The sequence below is a fragment of the Anastrepha obliqua genome, chromosome 1 (genome assembly GCF_027943255.1).
Source record: "Anastrepha obliqua isolate idAnaObli1 chromosome 1, idAnaObli1_1.0, whole genome shotgun sequence".
Lineage (NCBI taxonomy): Eukaryota > Metazoa > Arthropoda > Insecta > Diptera > Tephritidae > Anastrepha > Anastrepha obliqua.
Genome location: NC_072892.1, coordinates 73,857,915 through 73,880,555, shown reverse-complemented (window position 1 = coordinate 73,880,555; position 22,641 = coordinate 73,857,915). Strand labels below are relative to the sequence as shown.

Below are 22,641 nucleotides of genomic sequence, written 5' to 3'. Positions count from 1 at the left end.
ATTTCTGAAATATTTATTGTTTTGAACTTTTTCTAATGCAAAGTATATTTGCATAGGTGAACGCAGACTTTTTCTACTATGTGTAAGGAGTGTATTTTCATATTTTTTGCGAAATAATCAAATGCAAATTTGAAAACAAAAGCAGCAATGCGAGCACGAAACATTCTTCAATATAAATATGATTATGTAAATACATTGCCTGTATATATAACATTTATATTTAAATATCTTGAAGCCGAATTTCGGGTGGCATGAAAATCTAGAGACGTTAAGTATCGAAAATTTTGTTTCCCCGGCTGCCCCTTATGTAAGCCAGATGCGATGCTAAGTGTTTCATTTATTCACACAAATCTTTATTTCAAAGCAAATCTCAAATATTTCCGTAAAAACGGTTTTATGCTCTGAAAGCCAAAAATGCCACAATTGTTTAAAGTACACAGTTTTGTAAAGCTTTTAATTTTTTTATGCATTTAATTGATTAGACATCAAACGTGTTACAGAGTTCTTGAAATTGCTTGGGAATACACCAGTTATAATTAAGTGATAATTTTACAATACATAGATATATATCCTCGTATATAAATGCAACCTTAGCTGTATTCAGGGGTTCTGCGAATTTAATTTCCCTAATTCATACATACTTTTCCATGGGAGGGATAATTAATGACTATAATAAAATACTTTTTTAAACAACCGATTACTGAAGAATCGCTTCACGTTTCCTGCCAACACAATAACAGCACAGTTTGATCACCTTGTCCCATGCTATTCGTATAATTTTTATTAACTACATAGCTATAGCCAAACAAATAAGGGATTTTAATTTGAAGTACAGTGCTCCATAATCCGGACACGCTGCAGTCACATTTTTTTCACTATGAATGGAACTCCAAATTAATTATTGCGTACTTCCGCTTTGTTTTGTATGAAGTGCTAAGTATTTTATAGGTAAATTTTCGTACGCAGTTAATTTTTGCTCTTGTTCTTTTATAGCAACATTTTATCATAGTGCCAATTGTCATAGCAGGCGGACGTGAAATTGTTATTGGTGCATATTGTTCTATTTTCCATATGACTCCATAAAATGGAGGTCTTGTTAAATATAAGAAAGTTGCTCAAACTCTTAGCTTTGATATTACCCAGGGCATTAAATTCAAGCTAATTAAAACCTTATTAGTAGCAATACTATTCTATCAAGGTTGCCATCACACAGCTCCGATGAAGAAATTGCAGTTACTAATCAACAATGCCGTTAGACATATTGATTCTAAACAAAAATGTTCCATGTTTCTGAATTTGCGATAAAAATTATTGACTGCAAAATCAAAAGTAAACAACATCGATCGTCGTTATGTGTTATTTATGTTTAATTAATCCACATGCAATAGCCAAATTATATTTTTGCTAGACTCATAATTGTAGAGTTAGACCGTACTTGTAACCTTATTGTGTCGTGCTTCAAGTATTCTGTTACATCAAGAATGTGCCTTAATATGAGTACATGTTCAATTGCCTTTACTTTCATCCTACTCTCTCGACTCTTATATTAGTATCTTCCTAATTTTAAGGTTTTTGAAACTTGATATTATTGAGATAATGCTTTTCAATTTTATATATAACACTATAAAAGACTGTATTATATGTATGTGTATAAAAAATAAAAGAAACTCCAAAAATATATGGTAACAAAACAGTAATTAACAATAAAACACAGTAAACGAATAAAAACTATACAAAAAGAAATAGTAGCAGCGTGACATATTTCAATGTTTTGACTGTTTATTCATTTTTTAATTTTTTTATTTCTTTGCGAACCATAAAAATCAAAGTTTCAAACTTTGTACAAAGTTTTCAAAGATAGTTATATAGCTTATTCAATTATGGTACAATATTGTGCAAATTTAAAGTGGCTGAAAATTCGCGTTGATTTTAGATACTTTTTTGTTGTTAACAGTATTATGCGTTTACTTTCAGATAAAGAATACTAGATTTTTTTATAGTAAATATTTTTTTATCATTTTATTTATTACAAACCCTGGCTATGTGTCACGCTGCTATTATTTTGACCGCCACTGTACATACGCTTGTTTGTATGAATTAAGTAAATTTAAAACATATTTTATTTGCGACAAAAGCAGTTTGTTGTGACTACTGTTAGCATTTATTACAAATTTAAAGTAAAAATAAAAATGGAATGAATTTGTTCGTAAAACAAGAAGGCAAATATATGTATGAATATGTTTTTTATCTTTGATATTTGTTTTTCCGTTTATCAATAGATTTCTTATTAATTAAATAATATTGTTTCTTTATCCTTGCATTTAACGTTTTAATATTGTTTGTTGATTTTTATTTCTTATCACCTTTAACGTATCTTATCAAGTAGTTGCAGAGTACGAACAGGCTTTTATTAAGTGTAATTTTTTCTTTCTTGTCATTTTATAATTATTATTATTATTTTTAATGCTTTCCAATTAGATTTTATATTTGATAGCTTTTCTGCATTGTATATATATATATATATGTATCAATATAAATGAGAGGATCAGTCAACTTTTTTATTTTTCATTAAATTAAATTAGTAAGTGAATATGATGATAAGATTATCCGCCACTATTAACCTCAGCTGCTCTAGGCAAATTAAAACGTTGAACCCAAGATCAGCCTGATAACTTCTAAAATACCTGAACAAGTACTGAATTCGGATTTGAAGCGGTGAATAAAATAACCGAAACAAAAAAAACTGGTAAGCCGAATTAATTTTGTATGCTTCTGAATAAGATTAAAGAACTTGATTAGACTGCTGAACAGTACTACTAAAAAGCAAAAAACCCAGTTGAAAAGGCAAATATCGAAATAAAAAAGTGATGAATAGCTGAATATAGTGCCGAACCGCAGAATTAAATTTATTTATAGCTAAGTCATCTGAATGCAGTTACAAAGTTCGTTTCATTTACGGAATAAACAGAAATAACCATATCTAGCACTGCTTTTATTTATTTGATTTCGACCACTGTATTAAACTAACTAGTCGATCAGTTAAATTGAAGCGTAGAATAGTTATGTTTTTCGGTGTTGCAAAATGTTGAAACTTCTAATTCATTTGATTCATCTTAGAAGATATTTGGCAAACTCAATGAACTAATTTTGCATTCAAAGAAAATATTGTTTTAAAGATTTCAAATAATGTTAAGCCGCATCCTGAGCAACTCGGCTGATTTCAAGAATGCGTTGTATTAGCAAAACTTAGTCACATAATATATCTATATTTTTTTTCTTATATTGCAGGCCTTCTCGCCTAAAACATCTTAACCGCTTAGCTATAAATGTATCTAAAGCAAAACGAATGCGTTAACTAAAATATATTACTTATAATTAGCAATACACGCACAATAATAAATAATATTTAATTGCTGAATGAAATGTGAAATGTAATTTAGTAAGCATAATTAGTATATTGATTATTACAAACTGGTCGCTTCAATGTACATATGTGTTTGTGTGAGTCATACTATAATAATAATAATAAGGAATACAAATAAGAATAATAATTAGCACAATCACAATTGGAGAAGAGGCAGGCGCGAGAAACATGCATGAATGATTTCTCGCAGCCGATGACGCGGCCAATGTGCGATTTTTCCGCCCACAGCAAAAATCCTCTATTTCAACGTCTCCTAGAGCTCGTCGTTTTCTACGTTTCAGTTCATTACATTTCCCCTCCATGCGTTTACCATTAGCCCGCGCCATCGTAGCCGCAAATTAAATTACCTGCTCACAGTTGCAGCGACGACGTGCACAGATATGCTGCCTAGATTTGCGTGCATGTGCTGCTACTGCAACCGCATCCATTAACTGGTCCAGCTGCTGCAACTGCATTTGCTGTTGTCGCGCCGTTGAAACCGTCGCCACAACCGACTCGCTCAGCGTTACTCACATTTTATGCAGGGCGGCTGCTGTGGCGCCTGGATTCAACGTCAAATTCTCATTGGACCAGGAAGATTGCTGCGCCGCAGTCGATGTGGATTTAGCGCTAGGCGGCGTCGATGTTTGCAAATCGAAGCGCGCATAGAAGAGCAGGTACGGCGTAACGGTGATTTTGCGCGCTGGCGACAGTAATTCTTCGAATTCGCGTTGCGTCATCGCTTTGATTTTATCATCGTCGCACATGTACCATATGGGTTCGCCATTGCTGCTACCCATCGCCGAAAGACTGCCACAACTGGATGCATAACCGCCACAAGCGCTGGCCTTCGTGCCACCTCGTCCAGTACTGCCATAACCAACTGGGTAGCTGCTGTAACCGCTAGTAGTGCTACTGCCACCACTACCAGTACCGCTGCCACCGCCGCCTCCAGCATTACTGCTACCGCTAATGCTCATTGAGGCTGATGCGTGATTGGAACCATTTGGCAGCGTCTCTTCGCTCAACTCATTATTGCTGGCACTCAACTGATGCTGTTGCAATTGTTGCTGCTGTACGCTGCAAATTCGCGTCGCGCAGCAAGTCAAACTGTGACATGTCGTGTTCATACTCAGCTTGCCAATTCCATTCGTGATGACTTTGCTTGTGATACCATTCAAATTTTTCATATTCTTACTCATATCACCACTGCTCGAGGCTTTGCTGCGACCGAACTTCATCTTCTTCATCAGACTGGATCCCGATGATGCGAGCGCCGATGCCGCCGCGCTTGCTGCAGAAGCAGCTTGTGTACCGGGGCTACTGCGTTCGTTTGGCGTTGAACCGCCACCAGATGCAGCCGAACCTACACCACCTCCCAATGGGTAAAGACTATTGTTCGAAAGTCCGTTCGCTTGAAGGCCCATTTGCTGCGAACCGCTATTAATATTCGCATTGCGTCTATCCTTTGGGCAATTCACATACTCATTGGCCCAGTCCAACGAGCAGGTGTAGGCGATGTAATGGCCCACAGACATGGTCGCACCAACATGCGTTATGACGCTATACAGTTTGTAGATATGCAGCTTATTGGCATCGCTGAGCTCGCAGCATTTAGCGCAAAAACATTGCAAAGTGAACGAAGTGGGAATGTAACTGTTTATCTTTTCCATACCCCCCGAGAAGCGACTCAACTGGATGACCAACAGGCGCGGCAACACCTCATACGAGATAGAGCGTATGGCTTCGGTGTAACCAGTACATTGTTCGCAGCGGTATTTGTTCTCGCCGCGAAAGAACTCGCGGGTAACACATGAATTCTGTGTAAAATAAAATAAAAATATCGAGTTTTAAGAATAACAGCTTATATAATATTTAAATCGAGTTTTTAAAGAAAAATGTCTCCTACCTGTATAAACGCACTGGGTTTATCCGTTAAATCGGCATTATCATAGCCAGAAATAGGTACCGGTACTGCAATGTCGATCATACTTTCTTTCTGCTCCGTGACCGTTTCGCAGCTCAAACATTTCGTAGTGGAGACGGTTACACCTTCAAAATCCTCACTGAAGAAGTCTAAACCCAACTCGCGTATCTTTTCGGCCAAGCGTTCTTTATCCTTTAACATGACAGGTGAAGAAAGCTCACTTTTCGAATCATTGCCTGTAGTACTAACTGAAAGACCTTTCACTGTAGTGCTTGGACTACTAGCTGACGCACTAACAGTTGCCGTCGCCGAAGTCGTGCTCGCATTATTCGATGACGCACCACTGAGATCTACAGAATTCAAGTAGAACAGACTGTTCGAAGTAGCCTGTATGCCACCACTCTGTCCATCTTTGAGCGGGGATTGCAACCGCGAGTTTTTGGAGTTTTTTGATTCCTCTTTTCGTTTGGACTTCCGCGAAAAAAAAGACGCTTTCGTAATGTTACTTGTGCTGAGACTAGACGACGATGAATTGGTGGCATTTGATGCCCCGGGCGCACCGCTACCACCATGTGCATTACTGCTGCTTGGCGTGGCATTGGCTCCACCCAGTGCATCACGTTCGATAGTGTAGGTGTCCAATTCATCGGGATTGCGAATGTAACTATAAAAAGTGATAAACGATAAGCAAAGCAATGAACACATAAAAGAAACACAATGGAGATTTATGAATCAGAAAAGTTTATATATATTAATATAGCTCACCCATTCATTATTAGGTCCGGATACTCGCCGATGGCTTTGATCAGCAGCTGGCAAGTCTCCCGTATGCTATTCAGCAAACACATTAGAAACTCATGTGCATCCTGCTGCTGGTTCCCTTCGAAAATCGCATTCACATCCTGCACGGCATGTAACAACGTATCCGCATGGAAAGGCTCCGTCGATTCGGCTAGTTCATTGCGATGCAAACACTGATACAACTCATGCAAGCGTTCGGTTAACATTTGGTGGCTACTTTTCTGCCCAATGCCGCCCCCGCAACCGCCCACGCCACCAACACCGACATTCATAAGTGCATTCTGTTCGAGCGCTGCCAAATCTTTGCTACTCCAGCTACGCGCATTCTCCAATTGTACGGCACTAATGCCACGTCCCAACGACGATGACTTGGCGGCGCGTTGACGCGCTATACACTGCTGTATGCTTGACAAATCCACTATCAAGTGATGAAGATTGTGTAGAAATTGTGGCGCAAAACGCAGCGTATACACAACCGAATTCAGGTAGCAAGTGTTGCCAATATTGCAGAGAGTCGCCATGGAAGGTGCGTGATTCAGTGCGCTGCCATTGCCTAGCGGTACGGCTGCGATAACACCACTGCCGCTGCTACTGCTACCGGCGAGGCCACTACTGGAGACTGATGCCACTGGCATGTAGTACTGTTGGGTGATGTCCTGTGTATTATCGGCGTCCGAGTGAACGGCGCTCGACGAGGCCGATGAAGTGCGCGTTGAACTGAGGTAGCCGTTTGTGACTACGCTCGCACCAGAGCGCGGCTCTGCGTCTGTGGTTTGGTACCGACGCTCATACAACGACATGCCGCCGCGTGCACGCTTTTTGCTGCTGCCGCTGCTAACGGATGAGCTAGATGCGGAATTAGATATAGCTGCTTTCGTGACTGCAACTACTCCTTTGGTCGCTGTTGTCGCCGTACTAGTTGAGGTTGCTACGTCAGTTAACTCAACAGAGACTGCTGTTGCTGTTGAGGATGTCTGTGTAGCGTTGGCTTGACTAATACTTTCAGACGTTTTAACGATACTAGGACCAGCGCTAATTTCTGCCGCTGGCGCACCAACGCAAGGAAGCGTGATAAAATCAAAACTTGCTGGAGACAAGTGCACCGCTGGTGGCGGGGTGTGCTTGAGGTTGATGCTGTTGCGCTTGCGTGCTGCTGCGACACTGCTGTCGCGTTTACGCTTACTACCGCTTTTTTTCACCTCAACTTCCAGCGGTTCGATTTTGTTCAGTAACGCCTCATTCAAATTATACCAGGCTGCAAGAAACCATAAAAATTTCAATTTAATATTTATCATATTCTTGTCATCATTATGAGTTGTTATAAGAATTAGTGACACCTACGTAACACAATTTTTCCACTTAAACACTACAAACATAATTTTATTCATGCTCTCACCTGCGTGCCTTTTCACTTGCAGTTCACAGTTGTTGTTCCCAACTTTTTGTTTTTTCTTGTCCTTACTGCTTTCTTCTACTTTCTTTCGATTGCGTAAAGTCGCTAATCGCGCTGCGGTTTCCTTGCTGTTGCCGCGAACTTTCAACACAGGCGACGCTGCCGCCGCCGCCGCTTTAGCCTTTGCTCTGTGCTTACGATTAGTAAAATTGGTAACGCTACGCCGTCGGCGTAGCTGCCGTCTACAAGTATTGTTGAGACGTTGAGTACTAGTAACACCGATAACACAAGTGCCGCCTGCTCCAACAGCTTTTATACTACTTCCTGTTGATCCTGCTTTGCTATTTCCGCTGGCGGTCAGTGACTCTAATTCGAAACAAGTCTCGATAACGATGGGATATAGTGTAGAAAAATATGGCGGAGAATAGAGTTTTTTTGATGTGGCTGATCTTGATTTAAGAGGCTTTTTATCGCCACTTGCTTTTCTTGTTGATGTTTCTATGGTTTTGGGAGTAACTGTGATAGTGCTGCACGTCGTGGTAGTAAGTTTCTTAGATCGTTTTTTGCTTCGCCGTTTTCTACGTTGTCCTCTCTTGTTTGATTGTTTTTGTTGTTGACCCTGCTTTTCTTTTTCTAATTCTGTTTGCTCACCTTGCTTTTCTCGTCTTTTTCCTTGTTGTGTTGTAATGGTTTTTGTTGGTGTAGTACTTTGTATTACAATTATTGTTTCTGTTACTGTTGTTGTTTTAGCTGTTTGTATTGGAAGACACACCACGTCGTTAATTAATTTCTTTACAGCATTTCTGGGCATTTTTTGAACACCTGGAATTTACAAGAATTTACAATTTATTTAGAAAACAAATACCAGTCAAAGAAAATAACTAATGTTATATATAAATACAGTTCTAAACACGAAACTAGCAGTACCAAGAAAATATTAGATTTTATCTACATAGGTATGATGTGATAGAGTTTTTATTATTATTTTGAAACATTATTAAATTCTTTAACTGAATACATATTTCAATCAATTCTTAGCGAAAAACAAAAATTTATATAACAAAAACCATTAAAATAGCAGCCGTCATAAGAAACAGATTCTGACCAAGTTTATATAAAAAACCACGCATCTTTAACAATTTAACAAAGTTGTTGATTGCTACTCGGCTCGGCATTTTGGACATCTCTTTTTAAGCCCTTTTTCATTTCTACTCTCAATTTCAGAATCTGCTTTCGTTGTTCTGTGGTGCAGTGTTTCGCTCGACCGCTGCGGTCAAAATCTTAGTAGTGCACATACGTAAAATGGAATGGTCAAACAAAACAAATCCCAAAAAAAATCCAACGTTTATCTTATTTCAGTAAGGCAAAATTATATTTAGAAAAACGTTAGCGAATTTCGAGCGGTCAAAAACTTTACTTAAAAACTTGTAACAAATTGTAAGAAAAATTTTGACAAAACTTTTATATGATGGTGATTTTATTTTTATTTTTACATGGGGTTTTGTTTAGTAATTAAATTAGTATTTTGTTGCATGACCCTTATTCTTTAGAATTGCAGCATAACGGCGTTGCATTGAGTCAACAAGTTTTTGGGATCTTTCAATCGAAATCGACTCCCATGCGCTCTTTACAGCTTCCCATAGTTGCGTATTAGATGTTAGCTTGCGTTGGGCTACTGCCTCATTTACAAATTTTCAATGGAGTTTATGTCTGGGGACTGTGGCGGCCATTCCATTACGTTGATCTGACTCTCCTCAAACCATCTTTTAGCAACTTTGCACATGTGTTTGGGGTCGTTGCCTTACTGGAACGTCCAAACAAGCAGCATTTCGTCTCTGGCATATGCAGCATGATGTCCTTGAGTATACATATCAACATATGAAGCGCCAGTCGTCATTTCCTTAACCCAATGAATGGGCCCTACGCCTAGCCATGAAAAGCATGCCCAGACCATAATGCTTGAACCACCATGCTTTATTGTTTTTGTTGTATACTTCGGCTGGTATTCGGTGTTATGTGTTACGTCTTACATATTGGCGCGATCCCTTTCCACCATACAAGATAATCTTCGACTCATCCGACCATAAAATGTTGCGCCATTTGGTCGAAGGCCAATTTATATGTTCTTTGGCGAATCGAAGTCTCTTTTCTAAATGTTTTTTTGTCAACAACGGTACTTTTATTGGACTGTCGGCACCCAGGTCGTGCTCAGGCAAATGCCGCAGAACAATCTCAACGCTCGAAGACACTTTTAAGGTATCTTTTATCTCAGTAGCAGCCACAATTGGAAACTGCTTTGAGTATCTGCCGATAGACTTAATTTCTCTTGCCGATATTGCTAGCTTTTTTCCACGCTTTTTCCCACTTGGTTTGTACTTGATGGCATTACGTACCATTGTTGGTGAGCAACCAATGATATTTTGCACTACCACATAAGTTTTCCATCAGCAATCAATTTTTTTTATGGGGACGTGTTTCTCGGGTGTGCAATTTTTCCTTCTGGACATTACTGAATGAGGAATAATAAAAATGTTGGCATTAGCTACAGAATATCAATTAAATAAACTAATCTCACCGTTTTTTTTTTATTTTTATTTTCACAAAGATAGTGGCGATAATATTAATCTTTCACATACTTTTTCACGCACTACTAAGATTTTGACTGACAAAAAAGCCGCTGCATCTAAAATTTCATGCAAAATTAACGAAGCCAACAGGTTAAGTTTAACAAGTGATTGCACTTGAAGCCGACTTCTTAATCTAACGGATGTTACAGTGGGTGGAAAAATTGTTGTGATAATGAGCCATAAGCACTACTAAGATTCTGAGCGCAGCTGCATATGCATAACACTCACTCAATTGCAAAACTATATATAAATACAATAAGAAATAAAAAAAAACGTTCTTCGGTCTGAATCTGTGTAAAATTTTATTAATATTCCTTGTATAACCTTAAAAACTGCTATTTCAACCCTTGGTAGATATTTGATATTGAAATTTTCTTTTGTATGATTTAAAGAGAAAAAAAATGACTTCAAAATAATTTTTTAAGGGTACTGTTAATTTCATGCCCACAGTTGTACATATATTTCGTAATTTTTTTTTTTCTAAAATTGTTTCAAAAAATTTTACAAAGAATTCGGGAGCTCCAAAACCATAGTTAAACCTAGTGAGTTGGACCGTTAAGAAAGATTTATAAAAGCACAACACTATTAAAAGTACAACACCAGCCAGCAAAAGGTTGCAGGTATGTACACTAAAAAAGTTTAATATTACTAAAAATGAAAAAAGGAAGAACCCCTGTTAATTACGGGCTACCAAGTTAAGTTCAAAAGCTTCGAAGACATGAAAAGAATTCTTCCACGACGCTTACAGCATAAAGTTCAAGTCGAAAGAATAGAGAAGTTGGCCTTAAAAAAACGTTAGGTGATAAGCTTCTGTCAAAAAAAGGTGTAAAAGAAACTGCATTTGCAATGCCGTAACATAGTAGCATATACAGCTGTGGCCAGAGAATTAGCGCACTTCGACGCTGTATTGTCCTCTATACGAATTATTTCTTAGAAGATTAACTAATATACATATTGGGATGCCAATTTTATGCTGTGAATCACTTCTCTCTAATATCGGACAACAAGTTCCATTAACTTTTTTAATGTTTCTTTTTGCCAAGACTCACTCGAAATGCATATTATTACGTTAGACAGCGAAATAGCAAATCATTAATAAAAAATTTTAAAACCAATTTTTTCATTTAAAATCATTATTGGCCACTTGAAAAGTACTCAACAAATACCATAAAACACGGTTGGGTATAATTTTCTGGGAATGGAATTGGACCAATTGTGGGAATAGAGGTTACTTATCTTGATGTCGTCAAAAATTCAATGGAGCAATATTGCTTCAAGTACATGCCTATAAGCTGGGTATTCATTCATGATAACGACCCCAAGCATACAGCAAAAGTGTTAAAAAATTGGCTTTCCAAAGAAAAAATTACAGTTCTGGATTTTGCACAGAACCTTGACTTTAACCCCATTGAAAATCTGTGAAACGATATTAAAGATAAAGTTTGAAAAAAAAAATTAAAAATGCCAATAAACTATATTAAGAGTACAGGCAGCATGGAACTCTATTACTTTGGAGAGAAGCCAAATGTTAATAAAACGTCACCTCGCAGGGTGTGAGGCAGCTTTAAAAAATAATTGATACTCAACAAAATACTAATCATATATGAAATTAATACACAAATTTAAACAATTTGAAATTGGGAACTGCTCTATTTCTGTGTCCATAGCTGTATGTACTATGCTCGTAAAGAGGTAGATATTTAATTTAATTTTTTCTTTATATTTAAATTTTTGTCATGCTGTTCACTTGAATATACATTTTTTTTACTCAAAATATAGTTGTTAGAAAATATTAGGTATTTTTAAGAGCCATATCTCATTATGTATGCATTGCACGGTGATTCAAAGGTGATTTTACGCATCACAAAAAGCTCGACAGTTTTATGTTTAGTAAAGTCAGTTGTTTATTACGGCGTTACAAATACGCCAAAGTTAAAAAGTCGGAGCAGGTGGTCAAAAATTTTTTCCTGTCTATGGACCTCTTTTTTAATTTAAGTTAAACTTAAAATTTTAATTTTATCAATTACAACGTGAAGGTCACAACGTTAGTGGCAAATTAACGAAAAATAAAACTGAAGCAAGCGCGTGATTATCGTTAAAAAATTTCGATAACCTTCCTTTGAGTGATGTTACCACCACCACTGCCATTCGTTTGTCAAAGAGCTTCTGAACTTATGCATCACCTGGCGCTTTTATCAGTAAACTCTTCGATTAGGTTTTTCTTTATTATTTTTTTTTAACAAAAAGTAAATAAATACACACTTAATAGTTTTTTGCGATAAGCAGCATTGGCACATGTACGCAAAACAACCAACAGATCTATTAAATAATCAATGATTATTTAATTGAAGAGTGGAAGTGGAATGAATGTCCTCAGAGACATCCATATATAGTACTTATTTATGATAAAAAATTTAGTGCAATACTTTTTTTTTACTTTCTTACTATTCTTGATATTTTTTCTTTGCATTTATTATTGCTGTTAGATGCTTTCAATTTTCAATTGAATGATTCAACCTTGTCATACACTGAAAGATATAATAAATATCACCAAAGACAAAGGAGCAGGAACGCTGAACGGCTGGGGTATTATTCACCCTGTTGTTGATGATGATAACAATAATAAATAGTAAATTTCTAATCTATATATATAAAAGAAAGTCATGTTAGTTACACTATTTATAACTCGAGAACGGCTGAACCGATTTGGCTGAAAATTGGTGGAGAGGTAGCTTAGAACTAGGAGACGGACATAGGATACTTTTTATCCCATTCGAACGCGTTTCCGTGAAGTCACTATAAAATGTGGTATAACAAAAACGCATCTGATATGGAATAACAAAACGCAAATGGCAGCTAAACGTAATTTTGTCTGTGGTTAAGTAGAAAATTTCATAATATAAATTTTGTCAGAAATATATAATCACAGTAATTTGTATTTTTTTTTTTGAATCATCATTATCAATGCCGCGACCAAGACGATCGAATCTTTCCCGACAAAGCCGTAATGCAAGAAGGATACGAAACATTGCGAATGAAACGACTGAAGAAGCGCAAGGAATTACGCATGAAGAGCGCCGCGTTAGTATGGCTCGACTTCGTGCTTCTCAATCACAAGAGCAAAGCGAGGCAGCCCATGAAACGGCTCGGTTGGTAATGCGAAATCGTCGAGCGAATAGCAGAGACGAACTTATCAATAAAGTATTCCCAAACATCATTAATAACTACACAAATAATGAATGGTTGAGTGAGCGAGCAATTTTAGCGACTAAGAATAAAGATGTAGATGACCTAAACTACATAATTCAAAATGATATCATTGGAACAACAATGCATTCATTCAAATCCATTGACTGTGTAACAAATGAAGATGAAGCCACCAACTATCCAATTGAATTTTTAAACTCCTTGGATGTGTCTGGCTTACCACCGTACACTTTACGCCTAATGAGCCAACTATTAGTAGTAATCATGCTTCGAAACATAAGCCCACCAAAACTTTGCAACGGTACGCGTTTGGTGGTAAATAAATTGATGAACAATGTGATTTACGCGACGATACTCAAAGGAAAATTCGAAAGTGAAGAAGTTCTCATTCCGAGGATCCCGATGATCCCAACCGATCTTCCGTTTGAGTTTAAAAGACTTCAATTTCCGATCTGTCTTGCATTCGCCATGACCATTAACAAATCACAAGGCCAATCCTTGAAAGTTTGTGGTCTGAATCTAGAAAATCAATGTTTCTCACATGGTCAATTATATGTGGCATGTTCACGGGTCGGAAAACCATCTGCGTTGTTTGTTCTTGCACCTGATAATAAACCAAAAAATGTCGTGTATCACAAGGTGCTTAACTGAAAAGTGCAATCTATTAAAGCTTCATTGAAATACTTGATTAATAAAAAAATTAACTTAATAAAATCAAAAATCTGCTTTTTTATTGCCTCTAGGGCGGAACAAAGTTCGCCGGGTCAGCTAGTTATTCATATGCGCATATTTTGTATCAATCACAGCAAGTTTCTTGCAGCGTACATACAGTGCGTCACGTGAAAATAAACCACCATAGAATTTCTAAAATAGCATGAGTTGCAACGGTTCATTTATTTTCTTTTTATTTTATTTTTTTCTTTTGTAAAATAACTTGAAATATTTTTTTCCTTTTACATTTTGTAAGACACTTAAATTTTTCGAAAAATATCTCAATCTGAGCGTCTTCTGATCAGTAATTTTTTAAAGCATATTTTTCACTAATCCAATATACAGACATACAGAATTATGGCATGGCACCTCTAATTGATTCCAGTGTTGCCCATACGTTGGTTCGATCAGCAAATTTACGGTGTTATGGTTATGGCACCCCTAATTTGGGCTTTAGTCCACGCGGAGACGGACTCTAGTGCAAAGGCTTAGTTTCATTTATAATTTTTTTTTTTCTCGGCAGTTGGCTATTATATGCGTTTTCTCTCAAAACATTTTGTACTGTTTGTGCATGAAAAATATATTCCGAATTTCTACGGCTGCTGTTTTCGGATTTTTGTCTACAATACTTTTGACGTTTTTTTAAATATTATTTGCACAGCTGACTTAGCACGACCATCAGTTTTAGCGATGGAATTCAAATTATTCCCCTTTTTTCTAAATCTTATTAGTTGATCTCACACTTCAAAGGGTTTTCGTAATCATTTGATAATAATAATAATATATTTTAAATAACTCAGCTTCGTCAATCGTTTTTCTGTATAAAATGCGAAATTTGAAAAAATACCTTGGCGTCATACGTTTGGTATACTTATCTGCGCCGCAATTTGCAAGTACCAAACCTGTACGGAACTAACGGGACAATTCGTTGCTTGTTTTAACAAATACTTCGTTACATATGCAAATACAAAGATAACATCGATCAGATTAACATCTGAAACTACATTTTTATGATTGTTTCGTATAGTTTCCTATGTAATTGTAAGTTTTGAATATAAGAAATCGTTGTTGTTGTTGTGACAGTATACTTAATCCTGTCAGTGTTGTGTAGATCACCGGCCGTTTTCGTCTAGCTCATCTAACGGTAGGCTCAGGAAACTTTCTGTTTCGACAGGTTGGGTCCAGAAGGAGAGGGGTGTTAGATGAACGGGTTTGATGGAGCATGTGCAAAAGTGGTTAGTGTCGTGCGAAGTGCCTTCACATCCCGAACATATGTTTAGTATGTCGGGATCAATCCTGGATAGGTAAGAGTTTAACCTGCTACAGTATCCAGAACGTAATTGTGCCAGGGTTACGCGTTTTTCAGGATAGCTGGAGCTCTTCATCTGTTATGGATGATGGTTGGACTCCGATAACGGCATTCGGGGGTCGGGATCTTAAAAAGGTGGTAAGTGTCTTCCGATGAATGTCGTTTAAAATCTATCTAAACACTCTCCGGCCAGTAGTTGTCAGTTCGTTTTGTCCTGGATCTCGTCGGCGTCTCTGCTGACGTGCCTGGGAGGCGGGGTCATAAGATGGTGTCACGTCCTGTCATAAAAGTTCTGCAACAACACCAACGTCATGCGTTCTTTCATCACAATATAAAGTCGAAATGGAAGGGGAAAAATATTTTTTTTTTAAATCCTACTCTAAAATTAAACATTGTTTATTTATTGGTTTTAACATAAAATAACTTCAAACGAAACAAAGTTATCAGCCAAGTTCCCATATTTTCAAACACGTTAGGCGCAATATCAGCAACAGGCCGCCAATAAACTAGCAGGGTAAATGTTAACCGCGGCGAACACACTCAAAGTTTTTAACAATGTTCGTATTATATATTATTAAGCTAAATTTCAAAGCCCAAGTGCCATATCATAATGCCACAACCCTAACCATAGTATTAACCATAACGATAGTTATGTCCATAGCCATAAGCAGCTGATACTTACCGCGTACACCCTTTTTGGGTATTTGGCCGAGCTCCTCCTCCTACAGTTTTAAGCCGACTCCGAACGGCAGATCCGAACGGCTTTTTCATGGCAGAAATACACTTGAAGGTTTGCCATTGCTTGCCCGAGGGGCGATCGCTATTAGAAAAATGTTTTTCTTAATTTTTCGAACCTACGTTTTCTCTGTGAATTCCGAATGGTAGTAACGCACTAACCCATTCGGCTACGCCGGCCGCCTTATATTTACATCACATAATTGTACATACCGACGTGTCCTTCTCCATTTCAGTATGCCTATCCAAATATGTACATTAAGGGATTAGGGGTAGTCAGAATTTTCAAAAAATCGATTTTTTTTTTGCATTTTCTTAAAGTATAATGTTTTAAAAATATTGTGTAAAAATTTGAAGTGAATCCGACAAATACTTTTTAAGTTATTCAACAATTAACAAAGGGCGCTCGGCCGCTCCGGAGAAGATAGCAAAACTTTAAATGCGTTTTTCTCAAAACTATGTTTTTCAAACTGGTGAACACTGTAACTTAAAAACCGCTACGTAGATTTCAATAAAATTAATACAGCTTTTGAAAAACATAAAAAACTTGTGCCTGATCGAAGGATTTTTTTTTTTTCAAAAATTTCGATTTTTTTTTAACAATTAACTGTTGGTTTTTTTTTTTCTAGAATCTGGAAAAAATTTTCTGAGGCCGCCATTTTGTTCATTTTGAAAAAAAAAAAAAAAGCTTCGATCAGGCACAAGATTATCTATTAATAAAACTAATTTTTCTTGTCCGATTGGTTTTAGATGAATCTGCAAGGACTTGTGATGTTCACCGCAAGGGACTTCTGGAGAAACGGGCTTCACACAAGCAGCGATAACTTTTGCAATTATTAATTTTTTTTTGTGAAATTTTGGTGAAGTCAAGTTAAAACAAGATGTTTTTATGCTATGTTTTTATTTTTGTTAAATAAATTAATTAAGTAGCAAAAAAAATTCGTGAAAATCATCATTTTTTCGGGCCTCTGACTACCCCTAACCCCTTAAATGATTTGAAAAACCTTGTTGCTAAGGTAGAGCTAGCCACCAACAGACTATGGGCATATTTTTAAACATAGATGGGGCGTTTGATAACGCCAATTTTGATAGTATGTATAGCTCTGCTAGTAGGCATGGCGTAGACCGGGTGCTAGTGTATTAGATTCGTTCGATGCTGGCCCAAAGAATCGTTACGGTGCGAGCAGAGGAAGATCTGCTGATGTCATCCGGAGTTAATAGAGGCTGCCCCAAAGGCGGCGTGCTCTCTCCATTGCTCTGGTGTATGGTAATCGATCCTCTGCTCAACACCTTAAATGATGCGGGAGTCTACGCACAAGCATATGCGGACGACGTTGCCTGTTTAGTAACAGACCTTTCTCTTATGAACATCTGTAGAAAAGTGCAGAAAACTCTAGATATGATTGACACTTGGTGCTGTGCGAATATACTATCGGCAAATACTACCAAGACTGTTATTGTCCTCTTTACCTTGATGGACTCATTCTGTTTAAGCTAAAAGGAGTGACAATCCATTTATCTAAAGAAATCAAATATCTTGGCATAATCTTCGATAGTAAACTCTTTGGAAGTCACATGTTGAAACAAGGACATCCAAAGCACTGACAGCATTCTGGCCTCAGCTCTTCAAATAAAGCTAGGGGCCTCCAAGCATTGTTATTTCTTTTCAGAATACAGGCTTACCAGAAATAATTTTGAATGAACGCAGATTCGTTGATTTCCCAATAACCATTATTTTAATTTTATGATTTCCAGCAGCGTTTGTACAAGTAAGGAACGTATTCTCTTATTTTTATTTGATAATTTTTCTACGCATATTTTTAGCCTCCGTATTCCATTTATCTTTTTAAGGTTTGCAACCCATCCATTGCTAGCGTGGAAACCAACAGACTCTTCCTGGATTCTGGCATGTAATAACTTGGCTTTCTCTTTTAGCCTATCACTTGTAATTAGTAAGTTTTTGGCCCTTTGATCCGCAAACCAATGAACTACGTCTTTTCCATTTTTGGAAACTGAGAAATCTTAAAAGTTTTCCTTTTACCTGGACCGATTCAAATCGAGTAAGAAACTCTTTATGGACGGTCCAATTTTTTTAATACGAGTTATTGTTGCTCTATGCTCGTGAAAGTTTTTAGCTCACGCATTAATGCAAATTCCCGCATTTGATTTGTTCGGGTTTCAGCTTTTTCTTTTATTATTAGCAGCGTAAATTTTCCCGTGCCATTATGAGACCATACCGTTCAAAAGTTAAAAAGAGCAAACGAGAAAGGCAAAATCAACAATATTACAAGTATCGAGTTAAAAATTTTCATAATGTCGCAAGTACTGAGTACACAATGAAAATAAAATCGTGGGCAAGTATTGAGTATGTGCAAGACTCGAGTTTCTACTGTAATATCCCAAAATTTTATCAGACTTGTCTTTTCCTAAATTTCCTACACACAATCTTTTGGTATCAAACATTCATTACTATTTAATTTTAGCTCTAATCGCAAGCCTACATACATATAATATATATTAAATAGTTTGTAAGAATATTCGTTCATTCCCGTAAATAAATAAATAAGCAAATCCCACTTCTGAGAGTTTAGGAAGTTGGTAAGGGTCTGCCGATGAATGTCGTTTAATGTTTGTCTGTATACTGTCCGGTCCAGTAGTTGCGGTTGTGCACCTGGTTGTGTCCTGGATCTCGTCAGTGTAGTTGAAGAGATGCCTTCTGAAATACATTCGATGCAGTATCAGCTGATGGTAGCAGAGCAGGAGGAAGGCCTCATTTGTATTGCAATTAGGTGGAGAACTTGGGTTCACTGGCACCGTTTAACACCAGAAGAAACTCGACCAAAATCTCTTAAATGGTTTACGCGTCAATCAAGAAGAAGAAGAAACATCAAATGAAGCATATGCAAAATTTGACGCGTTTTTATTGAAAATTTGTTATTAGGGTAATGCCTAACTTGAAGAGCGCAAAAAGAGACTAAACTAAGAAAAAGTGCAATTTTGTGTAGATCGGATCAGATTTTTATATTGACAAATTTTGATTCAAAGGAAACTACGCCTCGTTAACTAGGTTAGGGTTGAAATAAACAAATTAGCATTGTAACTCACTTTTCCGGCTTGTGGAATAGGAACGTTTACCAATAATTAATTTACATCAAGATGACCATTCCTAAAGACATATTGCAAATATTTCCGGTAAGACTCAAATCACGATCTGAAATGTAATTCATCTAACAAAACAAGAATAAGGCTGTATTTCGAAAAACTAGTTCGGAACATCGCAAAAGTCGATTATTCGCCACAAATACAAATATATGCAACCATAACAATACCAATCCCGGTGTATTCGATTTCAAATGAGAACTCAAATCACTTAATTTTTTATAAACCAATACCAAACATGCACATTTTTGTATTTGAAAAGCGCAGAAATAAAATTGAAAATATTAGAGAAAAACCACTAGATTGTATCAATTGGCATGGAAAATGTGAGCAAAGATACTGCAGTAGGGCTGTGATGCGCGATGACCGGCAACGAAATGACGAGTGACCGCTGACTGAACAAGGCCAAAAGCAAGGCTTCGAATACCCCCACATTGTTGTTGTTGTAGCAGTAACCTCTCTACCTCCGTTATTACTACTACAAAGTATTGTTTTTAATTTACATACATAGTATATTGCATGCGCAGGCTTGTCATGAACCCACAAATGGGGTGCAAATTGCTAATGTACAGAAGGTGAGTGTGCATTTAATAGAAGCAGGGGAAGGGTAGTAACTAAACAGTCAAATACTCACACATCATAACCGGGTATTCTTATGAATGCGAGCAATAGCGGGTGATAGCCATTCATTCGACACACTAACAATTTTACTATTGATTTGTTGCTGGATCGAAGGTCACGTCATATGTCACAAACACAACTGTATTTATATGACAACAAAAATATAGTAGCGGAAGACGTTGCTGCAATATAAAAACAACAACCAATAAATGTTAATAAAACCTTTGAAGTGAAGGGGAAGAAAACAGCATAGGCGAAAAACAGTTAGACAATGCCGCAGTCACATTCGCTGTTATGGTGCATCGCTCTGTCTCTGCCACTGCTATGTGCTCCTGTTGATGCACACTTTTCAGCCTGCCTCATTCTATAGTTATTGGATATTAACATTTTGTAAGTCTCTTATCTTCTGCTTTGTATGCGATACAAATTGCACACTATCTAATGTGCAGTCAATTGCATGCACACTAGCGTAAACACGCAAATATACGCATACCACCACTAGCATACCCATAAAATCTTACACCCATTACAATATATGTATTTAATCTCTGCAATAATATATATATAGTCTACTATTGTTTCTAAAACAACTAAAACTGAACTACTTACATAGTCTGTTGAAAATGCATTTGCTGCGGCGCTTGCTGCTACTGTAGACGTCCGATGTCCAGTTACAGCTGGCGACTTGGATTTCCTTTTAACAGCGAGTTTATGTCGTCAGTTGATCTTGGTTGTTGTTCCGCAAATTAGGAGCAAAACGGACTGAGATTTCGGTGTAGTGGTCACCGCCAATGAAACCATACTTTTTCTATTGAAAAAAAAAACGTTTTTTTCACTTCTGGGTGCAACAACTACTACAGATTCTGCTCCTCTGTGCCGTGCGAGTTTCTGTTTTTTATTCGTTCATACAATTTGCACACTAAGCACTGAATGCATGTACGGTTCTGCTTTCTTTTTGTTGTATCAAATCGATTTTTCTCTACTTTTCGTCTTTGATTATTTGTCCACGCACACACATTTAATATTTGTAATTTTAGCAAAAACGTGTAAATTGCATTATTCTATGTATACTCCTTTTAATTTTGGAACAATATACATGTCAATCATGTGACAAAATTGCCTGTTCGACTCGTAATAGTTGCATTTTGGGCGTTCAATAAATTATTTAGCTCACCCACTAAAAACTTAAAATTTTGGTCGAATATTTTTTTTTTTTGGTAGTTTCTATAAGCTGTTTGTAGCTATTTCTAGAAAACTAACTGCAATATCGTGTTTTCCGTTTGTCCAGTCTACAGTTACAATTCTCATAACACTATTTAACACTATTCGCCTACTCGCTTTCTCTGCCTTCTCCACGTTTTCCCCCGTTTATCTTCGATCGAACTCCTTTCTATTTCCTCACACCGCAATCGAATATGCGCAAGGGACACTAATCCAGACGTCGCAAATTATTTTTTTTACAGCGATAAAGATTTTCTGTCTCTGCTACAGTGAACATTTGAGATTTGTTTCCCTTAACTTGAACGACTTTTTTACATAAATTTACAAAGAAAACACTGAGTTTTTGTGCTTGAAAGCTAGAAATATGTGAAAATTTGTACGGCCGGCCGAACAAAATTGTTAAATTTTCCAAGATCGGCGTTAAGTTGGCTGCTCTGGAATGTGACAATTCAGCTTGGAAAACTTTGAACAGTACAATGTTGCCAGACACAAGGAGTCTGGTGGTTCATGTTCAAGCAAGGGGAACTAAATATGGAAGGTGGCGTCTTTCAAAACAGTTCCTTTATTTTTCGAGATTATGACAAGTCTGCACTAGGAGGCTTGATATTCATTTGTGTTTTCACAATTTAACGGCACTTCGTTTTCATTAGTTTGTTTAGTTTACATCTTAGGACATAACCCACTTAAAATGTCTCCTTTTTCAATTGAATTTCACAATTTTAATATTGTAGTGAAAAATAAATATCTCATACTCTGACACATCATTAATGTTCGCGAAAGTACTACGTTGTACACAAGGCGAATTTATTACAGGTGACAGCAAACACATATAAGTAAAACCCTACATGTATTTGTTGTTGCGTTTGGTGAAACCATCACGTCAAAATCAGCAAGCAAATGTAAACATACGAATGTAAACATACCAATACATACAAACAAAGCATATCATTTTGACGTAAGCCATACCTACGGTGAAAAATTCAGCTGGGTAAATGCTGTCACCTTAATAAATCCACCTTGGTTGTGCAGATCCACAAGTAAAAACACTCTCAGCTAGTTGCCAAAAAAATGCCCACAGCTGAGATGACCTGATTCCGAAGCATTCTTTTATGTAACATAGATATATAAAAAATGATCCAATTTCATGGAAGCTCGTATCAAGAAGTCTAAAATTTTATGTAAAAATTCAGATATTTCTCAATAAAAAGCATTATTATAGCTAACGATTCCAGTTAAGAACCGATCATGCAGCATTGAGTTGGTTACTCCAGTCAAGCATCCGAAAGGTGGATCGAAAGGCTGCAAAATTACGACCTCAAAATCGGGCATCGAAAATGAGAACAACATGGAAATGTAAGCATTGTTTCGAAGATCGAAAAATCTGAAAGAATAGTTATTATCAGATTAATGCAGTAGCCTTAAAAATTTTAATGGTGTTAGGCATCGTGTATGGGAAAGCGAAGACGGAAATCATTTCCATAATCTGATTATAGTTCCTAAATTCAAATTGCATCCGTGTTAGAGGAA

General features: G+C 37.0%; 1 protein-coding gene across 2 annotated transcripts; it reads right to left on the bottom strand.

Moving 5' to 3' along the window:
* Positions 1 to 346: 346 nt before the first annotated feature.
* Positions 347 to 21,554, bottom strand: LOC129253443 (pneumococcal serine-rich repeat protein). Of its 2 annotated transcripts, XM_054891932.1 has the most exons (6): positions 21,228 to 21,554; positions 20,503 to 20,701; positions 7,528 to 8,346; positions 6,096 to 7,386; positions 5,313 to 5,994; positions 347 to 5,223 (listed from the first exon to the last, which is right to left on the bottom strand). In XM_054891932.1, the coding sequence occupies exons 3-6, from the start codon at positions 8,333 to 8,335 to the stop codon at positions 3,934 to 3,936; spliced, it is 4,071 nt and encodes a 1,356-aa protein (XP_054747907.1). In that variant the 5' UTR covers positions 8,336 to 8,346; positions 20,503 to 20,701; positions 21,228 to 21,554; the 3' UTR covers positions 347 to 3,933. The 2 variants fall into 2 exon arrangements, with proteins under 2 accessions (XP_054747907.1, XP_054747830.1); XM_054891855.1 differs by having other exon boundaries at positions 20,503 to 21,554.
* Positions 21,555 to 22,641: the final 1,087 nt, after the last annotated feature.

Coding starts and splice junctions, on each gene's coding strand:
- LOC129253443 (XM_054891855.1), bottom strand. CDS start 8,335: ATGCCCAGAAATGCTGTAAAGAAATTAATTAACGACGTGGTGTGTCTT. Junction 7,387..7,527: donor GCAAGTGAAAAGGCACGCAG/GTGAGAGCATGA, acceptor GGTTTCTTGCAG/CCTGGTATAATTTGAATGAG. Junction 5,224..5,312: donor AACCCAGTGCGTTTATACAG/GTAGGAGACATT, acceptor TATTTTACACAG/AATTCATGTGTTACCCGCGA.